Source organism: Apaloderma vittatum, unplaced genomic scaffold (assembly GCF_000703405.1).
Source record: "Apaloderma vittatum isolate BGI_N311 unplaced genomic scaffold, ASM70340v1 scaffold2804, whole genome shotgun sequence".
NCBI lineage: Eukaryota > Metazoa > Chordata > Aves > Trogoniformes > Trogonidae > Apaloderma > Apaloderma vittatum.
The window spans coordinates 171,130-181,528 of NW_009713103.1; the positions used below are offsets into that span (position 1 = coordinate 171,130).

The 10,399-nt window shown below is 43.2% G+C and overlaps 1 protein-coding gene across 2 annotated transcripts in view; it reads left to right on the forward strand.

Moving 5' to 3' along the window:
• LNX1 (ligand of numb-protein X 1, E3 ubiquitin protein ligase) overlaps positions 1–10,399 on the forward strand; it is a 69,219-nt gene that overhangs the window by 42,783 nt on the left and 16,037 nt on the right. For both annotated transcript variants that reach the window (XM_009868232.1, XM_009868234.1), the window contains exons 4-6: positions 1,926–2,128; positions 4,866–5,237; positions 10,258–10,371. In XM_009868232.1, coding sequence (XP_009866534.1) covers positions 1,926–2,128; positions 4,866–5,237; positions 10,258–10,371 — 689 coding nt within the window. The remainder of the gene's footprint in view (positions 1–1,925; positions 2,129–4,865; positions 5,238–10,257; positions 10,372–10,399) is intronic.

Consider the following 10,399-nt stretch of genomic DNA (forward strand, 5'->3'; position numbering starts at 1 on the left):
CACTGAGGGTGTAAATTGTGTATGCTTGTTCTGATGTAGGGATCAGGCATTTGGTGATTTTTGGCGAGTACCTGTATCGTCTGACTTTAAGCACCCCACTGAGACACCAAAGTTAATTGTCTCTTCTTTCATCGCAGTGGAGAGAGTTTAGCGCCTCCAGGGGTGATTTAGCAGTGAAGGGGCTATTGTTCCCTTTGGGTGTCCATGCGCTATAAAGGAAGCTGGAGCAAGTAGATCACCAAATTATACAATTAGCTTAGAAGCCTGTATTTATACAGAATTAATCCACCCATTTTGCTAGAGAGAAGTGAACACAAGATGGGTAAATAATGTTCAGAAAATAGAGGAATATGGGGAAAATAAAGCACCTTCTGTTCCTGAGATGATAAAGTTGTGTGCCAAACTGAAGTAAATCCTTATCAATGCAGAAACTGCTACTGTGAGAATATAAACTAAATCAATACTTGAATATTAGGTTGATGAAAGCTGTATAGTTATCTAGGTAGATTTCTGTTGTCTATCAGCTCTGTGTAAAACCACAAAGTCGAAGTCTGTGCTACTGGTAGGTGCTTTTTACAGACGTGGAGGAAGACAGCTTGCCGCCTTGAGGAGCATATGATCAAAGAAGGGGTAAGGGATGCAATATGGTGTTTCTTTAATTTTTTTTCTTGTTCTTTCTTCCTCCTTGCTCTCTGCCAAAAGGTTTTGGTGCCTTGCTGGTTTGTTGCCTGCTAATTCTGTAGTAGAAAATATTTATTCTATCTCAGATGCTTCCCTGTTAATCTTCATTTAACACTTTATCACTATTCAGTAACAGTCACCATATTTTCATTTCTAAAATTAGCTATTGAAAAGCATTAGCACTTACTTTTTTGACTTACATCTTTTTCATAGAAGTACTGCGTTGGACCCACACACAAAAAATTCAAAAGCTTTTTCTTACTTATGGGGGTTTAAAAATAATTGAAGGCTGATATACCTGTGCTGGAAAACTCACTAGTGCTTTTACTTACTTAGCTCACTATTGAATGTGGATTAAAATTTTGAACTGACCTAGAAGGAGAGAAAGTATTAGTGACATGGTGTGAAAGCAAACATGCCAGCTGAAAAGTAGGGTTTGGAAGAGGATACTCTTATTGAATGCGTTATAAATACAGAAAAAACCCCTACCCACTGTTAGTCATTCTTGCCCACACCCAGATTGCCAGGGCCAGCAGAGATCTTTCCCTCCAGGCATCTTCAGCATACTGGGGTTTTAATATAGATACATTGCAGTAAAGAGACGGTCATTCCTACTTCTAAAGTTCAAGCAGTGATGAAAGGAGAGGGGTCTGGTAGGAAAACTGCTGTTATGCTTTGGGTTGTCTGAGAAATCTTGCATTTCTGTTAGCTGAAGGTAAAAAAAATTGCTTCCTTGGATGTCACAAGGCAAGCACTCCCTCCTCAGCTGTGGCACCAAAAATGGAGCGAAAGCGGGCAGCCTGGGATGCTACCAGTGAGCCAAGGTGTGCATCCCACCACAGTGGGGATGGATATTTGTCAAGGTGTCCATCTTCATCTGCTCTAGCAACAGCAAGGAAGCAGCCTGGTTCAGAGCAGTCTCTGGTGACTGAAAATGTATTTTGTTTCCTTAAAATGTTAGCACATGTAACTGTTTTTAAGTACATTTCATCTGGATTACATGGAAGGATTAGGGCTGTGTTTTATGGGGAAAAAAGAGAGACGTCTGAATGTATTAATTAAAAAAAAGATCACTTCAAGTCCTCTCCAGAAGCATATATATCCTTTCCTCCCCACTTAGTATAAATCACATCATGCATAAAACCTAGTTTGGATAACTGGCAGGTACTTGAAATTGTGTGGTGCACGTTTTAACAAAGCAAAGCTGTGATGTCAAATAAATACCTTACAATGTGCATTTCCAGGTTTTCCCAGGTTGTATCACCTGATTCCAGATGGGGAAATTACCTGCATTAAGATCAACCGTACCGATCCCCATGAAAACCTGGCCATTAGGATTGTGGGAGGCAGTGAAACTCCTTTGGTTCACATTATTATACAGCATATTTATCGAGATGGGGTAATTGCCAGAGATGGAAGATTGCTGCCTGGAGACATGATACTAAAGGTATAGTACTGTGGAGGTACAAGATAAAAGTATCCTAACAAAGAATAAGATGTCGTAAGTCGATCATGAGATGAGATTTGCAATGCTGCTTGTTCGTGTGGGTAGAATAATGAATGCAGAATGATGTTCAGTTCATCTGCATGCTGTAATGATTTCATCCATTTCAACAGTTTTTGAGGCTCACAAATTTGTTTATTTTTCCTATTCACTACCAGGCATCTCTGATTTCTACCCAAACATGGTAGATCCGAAATGCAATGTAGCACAATAGACTGTTGGCATTTCTGACCCAGTGGTGCAAAAACTGAGAGGTTTTCTGAAAGCAGAGGTTGGGCTTTTTGCCTGCCTTTTTTCTACTGGACTATGGCCTTAAATCTCAGTGAGGTTCCATTGTCTTACATCTCACTTACACTGAGACAGGTGATAGGAGACTGATCAGGGTTAAATTATTTCAGCGTCTAGCTCCTCCGTACGATGTTTTCAGCACCACAGAGTGTGAGATGCTGCCACTCTATTTTGGGAGTGTTGCTCCATCAGCAGCCACAGGTGAAATCTCTAAGAACAAACCTGAGCGACATTCAGGCATTAGCTGTTGGCTGCTACTTCTGCTTCTATAGAAATGTATAACAGATGAACAAGAATTAGGCCAGATGGTTAAAGATCATCTATCTTGTGAGCAGTGGCTTCAGCAACAGCTTTTGAATGGGAACTGCACTCTTAGCTGCCCCAACGGCTTCAAGCTCTGCAAGGATGCTAAATTATATTAATGCTTCAACCCTTAGAAGAAAAGAGTGATGACAGAAAATAGTGGTTCATCTCCTTGCTTTGACGGTGTGTAGTTGGAGTGCACAAGTATATTCACACTGCAAGCCAAAGGCACATCTGCAGCTCATCCAGATATGCCCCTAGCAGCTTAAATCAGCCAGCGCAAATATTGCTGACAGAAAGGGCAGAGGTGGCAAAGAGCTCAGCATAGATTTTCCAAATTACAGGTAGACACTTGAGCAGGCTGCTTTTTTGATGTGGGCAGTGCTGCCATGGACAGACTGGTGCTGGTACCCAGGCTAGCCACTGTGGCATTAGCTGGGATAAGGCTACAGGTTCTGGAAGTGGGATGGACTGCAAAGTCTGACATGTGTATCTCAGGGTCATCTTCCAGGTGGGACTCTGGATGCCCATCTTACTGCCTGCTCTGGCATGCCTGGGAGGGTTAGTGAGTAGTTCTCCCAGCCCTGCTGACTTCTACTACATATTCCACGCAAGTAATTATTAAGGACGCCATCCTTTGACATTCAGAGTGTCACCTGTAAGTCACCATGCTTCCCTAGCTTTTGCTGGCCTTAGTGGTAGCTGAAGACACTTGAGGAGTGCCAGGGTTGTGACATGCCTTCTGCTTCATGTCTGATAGATGGTGGCCAAAGGGATTTCTCAGAATCACGATGTGGGCATACTTCACTCCAGCACTGTTTAAACGTGCCTTGGGATTGTGGTTCCAGGCTGCAGCTGGATGAGTCTCCCAGTTGTGCATTTTGGGGAGGCTTCTTGTCCCAGTGCCAGGACAGAGTGGCAAAGCTAATGGCACCACTGAGCCAGAACTGCTCCTGCAGGGCACATCCGAACTGCAGTGGAAAGCTGTGATTGCAGCACAGGCAGGCCCAGCTCAGCTCTCCTTGACTGTGGCTGGCTGCCTGGGGATTTACCTAGAATTCCCAGCAATTTCAAGCCCGTGCTGATGCAGATCATGCTGTTTGTTCTGCTCAAGCTGGCAACTTCAAGTAAGTGGAGCTGCCTCTCTAGGGGTGCAGTCCCCCAATCAGACCTCATTGGGGACAGCCCCATCATGCCCACGCAGGCAGTCTGCAAAAACAAACACCAGTCAAGCACTTTTGTCTGTGCTGGGGAACATTTCTGTTGCAGTTTGGAGACATTTCTTAATATTTAAATAGTTCAACCCAGGCAATGTAAAACTACGTGGAAACAACTTGTCTGATTCTGGTTTTCCAGCCATCAATGAACCTTGCAACTGGCTTTCATTTAGTAGTGATAAAGTACAATGCCTAGTCACTCTCATACACACAGACATGGCATGATTGACTGGAACCTCTTTTTTTTCTTTCTTTCTTTTCCCCAGCCAAATTAAAGCAGGGGCAGTTATACAGTTTTACCATCATCTAAGCTAAATCTTAACTGGAAAAGCCCAGATCTCTGGTATGGTATATCAGCATAATTGCTAGTAAATATCCATGGCATTTAAATTCCTGCTTGAGGCACTTTTCTTCATTTTAACTAGAGATTCATTAGTGGGGAAAGTTTTTTTTCTTACTGTACCTAGAACAGCTGGTAGATAATGAAGAAAAGAAACAGCAGGAAAGCAGTGGGAGCAAAAGGAAAGGCTGGCAAGGCAATTTGAAATCAGAAGCTTGTGGAATAAAATGAAGATATATGAAAGGATATTGGAGCTTTGGAAAGAGCAATAATAAAGCTGAAAAATAACACATATGTCTGGCGACTGTCAGGGAGAAGGAGGGAAAAAGAAAGGCAGAAATTGTCTGTACAGCCCGTCCTTTCCTTGGTGGAAAGACTGTTCTGCACCACAAACTTGGCCTCCTGCATGACACAGTTTGAAATAGCACATGCCACTTCATATGAAGACATCTGTGTAAATAGATCTGCCCTCTCCAGTGCCAATTCAGATTAGATGGTCTTCCTGCTGCTGATTTATGCTCCCCTCTTCCAGGTAAATGGCATGGACATCAAAAATGTGCCTCACAACTACGCCCTGTCAATCCTGAAGCAACCCTGCCATGTGCTCCGACTGACAGTGCTCCGGGAGCAGCGGTACAGATGCCGAAACAGCGGACTCTCTCTTGATGCTCACTGCAATAGGGACGACAGTTTCCACGTTGTCCTAAACAAAAGCAGTCCAGATGAGCAGCTGGGAATAAAGCTGGTCCGCAAGGCCGATGAACCGGGGGTATTTATTTTCAACTTGCTAGAAGGTGGCGTGGCGGCCCGTGACGGACAGCTTCAGGAGAACGACCGGGTGTTGGCCATCAATGGGCACGACCATCGATACGGCAGTCCAGAGAGCGCAGCCCAGCTGATACAGGTTTGTCACCACCACTTTGACCCTGGTTTCTGAACTCTGCAAAAACCAAGCAGTGTATTTTCACCATCTGTTGCCCAGCAGGGGCCAAACTTAAAGAGTGTGTACTTGAGGGAGGGAAAGAGATGTGTCAATCTCGGATGGGAATTTACACCTCTAAAAGCAGTTTGGATTTACTGCGGGTACATGGGTGAATGTGGGTGTGGACTCTCGCAGCGATGCCTGCTACCATCAGGCTTTGTAACGTACAGATCAACATAAACATCCATATAGTGTTTGCATCACCACAGAGTGATGCCATCTGCCTAAAGGCAGGCCAGTCTGCACCCTGGGAGCTCTGGGTCCAGTTGGGTCCTGCCTCTGCCAGCTCAGAAGGAGCCACAGTGGTCCCTGGTGCAGCCCTGGAGCAACCAGAGCAGTCTCAAGCAATGGATGGCATGATTCAGGATGGACATCATCCCCTCAGACTCGATGATTTCCCATGGGTGTACTTTGTGACTGAAGGTGCTCTGCACCTTGTAGATATTTCTTACCTAACTCCAGCATATGGAAATACAGATATTTTGAAAAAAAAAATGGATCTGTATCCGTAGTTGTTACAAATTTCTATTTAGACTTACGTGGAGACCTAAAGGGGTGCCTCTGCAATGCATTAAACAGTCTTACCACAAAAGTATCAGGAAAAAACCCTGTGCCTTTCTCAGCTACAAAATCAGTCAGCTTCTGCCTAATTTCTCGTCCAGAAGCATTTTTGTTTGTTTTCTTTCTTTACAGTGTGTATTTTCAGAAAACTTCAACCTAAAAAGCAAAGCCAAGAATCTTTTGTTGCTTTTATCTCATATTTATAGCAGTTATTATACTTGTGCAATTTTACATTTTGTTTGGAGGCATACAGAGCGTTCACATGTTGAAGAATTTTGTGTGCCTCGATAACAAGGTGTCAAATCAGGCTGGATGCCTCCCCTTTCTGACAGGTATAATCAGGATAACATGAGTCAGACTGAAAGAAGCACTTGACTCCATGAATTTTGTGGAAAGGATTCCTCCTGTAGCACAGATTCACAGTTGGCTGTAGTCAACTTTTATTGAGAAGTTTATAGCATAGGTAAAGAAAATGGCGTCCCCTTGCATAATGCCTGTAGCTGAAATTCTGGTCCAGCATCTTTCTGGATTACTTTATGTAGCTCACTAACTGGGAGCAGAAGGCAGCAGGGAGGGAGGTTTAAATTATCTGAGGGGAACAAGCCTCAAATGAAAACCTTTCTAAAAAATTGGTATTCTTGGAACAGTTCTTTATGGTTGCAAAAGGAGGCAACAGTTCCTCATAAGCAAGAAACACATGCAGCCTAGAGATGAAATGGAAAGAATGACTAATGAGACCATTCACACACAAGTGTTTAAAAACGCAACTAAAGCTCTTATTGGGTTCCAAGGAATGGGTGTTATTTATAATAATGCTTGAAATGCACACCAGTCCCTGAGAATTTAAACAACATGCCCATCAAAGGGGAGACTCAGGTTTCCGAACAGCCAGGATTACATCGCATTGATGTGAGCTCTGTGATTCACATTTGTCTAATGCAGAATTCCCAGAACCTGTATCTTTTTTGTCATGTTTTTTCATCAATTATCATTTGCTTTTCCTGTTTCCATGTTATGTCAGGGAAAAACCATTATACTGAAGCCACAAATGTTTTGCATTTGCTCCTTACACGAAGGGATGTTTTACTGTGTCCTGTGATTTCTCAACAGTATCCTGCCTGTTGAGACCTCAGCATGTGTCACACACAGTCCACTGAGGTCTTCAAATTAATGGTGGTGGAAGCTTCAAATACACCATTAGTTTCTTTAAAAACAGGACTAAGATTCACTAGAAGGTGGTGGTGGCTTTTTAGGCCAAGCACAGCTGGGACAACATAAGATTTCTGTGGAATGATTAGATTTGACTTCTAAATAACAAATAACTGTGATGAACCTGGTTCTTCAGGCCTTTAGCAATTATACATTAGCATATGTGAAGCAGTTCTTAATCACTAGATTAGGTGTCTGGCTGTTTATACGCTCAGTCACAAGAACTGAAATTAAGAAGACGCGTAAGTGCTAATTAGGAATGTGCACACATCGTAACACTTGGGAGTCTGCTGCTTCCCATCTGTCGTGTCATCTTTAGTCATGGCCTTGTGTCAGATGTGGCACATTCAATCTAAATAACGTGACATTCCACATCTGTTTTCCATGGGAGTGACAAGAAAAAGAACAAGGTAGCAGATCAGTGGGTGCTCATGCAAGCACATCAAGCCGAGCTGCACGGGTTGAGCCAGACTTTACTGCCCCAGATGTCCACCCTCCTCTCTCCCTCTTTCCACTGCCAAGGTTCGGAGCAGCTGTGACAGGCGCGTGACACCCTCTCCATCATGACAACCACTGCCGGCAGAAAGCCAGTCGTGACGTGGAGCACATCCATGCCCCATCTCTGCTGCAAGAGATGGGGCAGCTTCTGCCGAGAGCAGCGCTGACACCTTTTTTTAAGATGCAGCTGCCTACTAGATGCTCGGAAGTTACCACCATGTCTCTGCCTCCCTGCTTGATTTGCTTTGGCTGAAACACAAACTTGAATTCTAGTAAATTGTTTCAGCCTTTACTTGCATTCGGTCTCAGAGCTAACCTCACTTATTTAATTCTCACTTCAGCATAAAATACAGAGAATGAATTGTGAGGGAAAAAAGTGGTTAGAGGGAGGGATCAGAATGAAGCAGGAATTAATACTGTGATCAGTAGAAATGTTAGTGGAGCTTTGCATGGAAGTACATAAATACAAAATTTGGTCTTGTTGTTTGGATAACTTTGTAAAACTCTTCAGACTTCTAAGAAATTACTCAACTTTACTGACCTGAAGACAAACATGACATTGCAATAGAAACTCTTGTTGAACTTTTGCTAGTCATTCGACAAGAATTAATCACATTTACAACCTTCCTCTAAATAACCAGCTTTGATACTTACCATGTGGCAGCAGATGAGTTTTAAAGAGAAGTTGCGTAAGATGAAGTTGTTTGTTTTAGAGAAAACTGGATTTTCATGGAGCCATGTGCCCTTAGGAGGTTTATTCTTGTATTGTTCAATTTCATCTCAGTCATATTAAAAACTAGGTACCAGGGTGGTTTCCTTTCCACCAAGATACAACATTCTACTTTTGGGTACCTGTTGAGTCCATAGTACAGGAATTAATGTTCCATAAAAACAAATCCAGTAAAGATACCTAGAAAGTTATTGTGAAATATGTGTTTGCATTCCAAATTATTTATTATGAAGCTGTGGAGATTTGAGTTTCTTGTTAAAAAACTAGAATCCCCCAAGACATAGGTAAAGTAACAAAGTGCACAGATTTTACTTAGATATCAGCTTCCTTGGAAATAGCACAGCTTGAATATGCAGATTTCAGTCTTAAAGCTGGAGGTTTAGGAGAGGTAAGTTGTTTTGTTCTTTTTAACTACAGCAACGTTTTTCAAAAGCATTTTTTAAGTCTCAGCTACTACTATTGAATCCAGCTCCAGAACAGACAAACCAAAAAACAAAACCCAAAAATCCCAGGGGCCTCCTCTGGCTTCTGTTAATTGTCTGCAGGAGATTTGATTTCAATAGTGCAACTGGATCTGGGTTTGGTTTCCAGCCGCTTGTCCAATGCCAGCTTTCTTTGGAGCTTCTCCCCAGGGAGCAGGGCACGTCAGCGTGCCAGCAAGCGAGTTGGGAGGTCTGATGCCCCCAGGGCCGTGCTACCAACAAGCATCGCTACTGCAACCCCAGGGAGAGCAGACCTCCAGATGTTCTTGCAGGGGGCTCCACATTAGATACTGACCAGCTCCTCAGTAATAACCTGCGAGCAAGCAGGCAGAAGTCTCTCTGAAGACCGCTCTTAAAAGCTCCTCTTGCCTGCCACAACAGCAGGGTCTTTAGCCTAGAGAGAAGGGGATTAGAGGATTAATTTATTATTTATTTTTTTTCCCCCACCTTCCAAGTATGCTTCTACAGCATTGTGGCTATTTTTATATTTCAGATCACTATGATGGTTTGCCCTCATGGCAGACATCCTTGATTTACTCAGCTGAACCCTGCTCACTCTCTATCTTTGTGTCACTGTTGTCTTGAAGAGATTCATATGAGCTTCTAGGAAAACAGTGTTGGTTCAACAAGACAGAAAAAATTCACCTGTACACAGAATTAATAACACTAATATCTGGTACAGAGAGAACACATTAAAAATAATGAGCAAATGTAACTCAGTAGAAACTTTGCAGCATCTCTCAGGCACAAAACACATAAGCATTTTAACTGTGCTGTGGAAAAAAGCCCAGAAGCATTTTGAGCTTGTTTTGGATTAATTATTTTTACAGTTCCTGTTCCTAGAGTGAGAGTTCAGGCTAGTTTCTCATTCTAAACTTCCTTACTCTGTGCTTGCTTGTGACCTCCTTTTTTCTCTGTGCTCTGGTGCAGTAGAATTTTACTTCCCAAAACAGTTGCACATCCCTTTCTTTAAGCCGCCTTACATTTGTCATGCTCATTGCGTGCAGGTGAAGCCAGTTACATTGTTTATTTCCCACTTTCATCAGCGGAGGCTGGAGCACATCCCTCCTTACAGGGCTGACTGCATCTTTTTCAGAGTTCCCATTAGGCAGTAGTAGCCCTGCTCATCTGTTTCTCTCTCGGGCAGGCGGCATTGCTGCTCTTTGGTGGTTTGCACAGGTATGCATGAGATGGTTGATCACTGCCTCCAGACAAATTTGGGACAGATAAGAAAGGTTTTTTCCAGAGTTAACCCCAAATTTTCAAGAGAAACATTAAGTAGTTGGCAGTAAATTTTTATGGTCTTTATTGACCTGAATTAATGCTACTGCTTTATGTCATTGCAACTGCTTCACTGGGGAAATCCAAACGATGCAGAAATGGGGCTCGTGTTTTCTAAATCCTCTGGGGCTGAAGTGCAGGGGTTTATTGTGCTGGACTCACCCTGTACCTCCTCCCGCAGGCCAGTGAGAAGCAAGTTCACTTTGTCGTGTTGCGACAGACCAGGCAGCAGACCCCCGACATCCTACAGGAGACAGGCTGGAATTACAGTGGTGCCAGCCCCCAACCCTTTCCTGCTGCGGGGGCACACCCGGGCCAGGGGA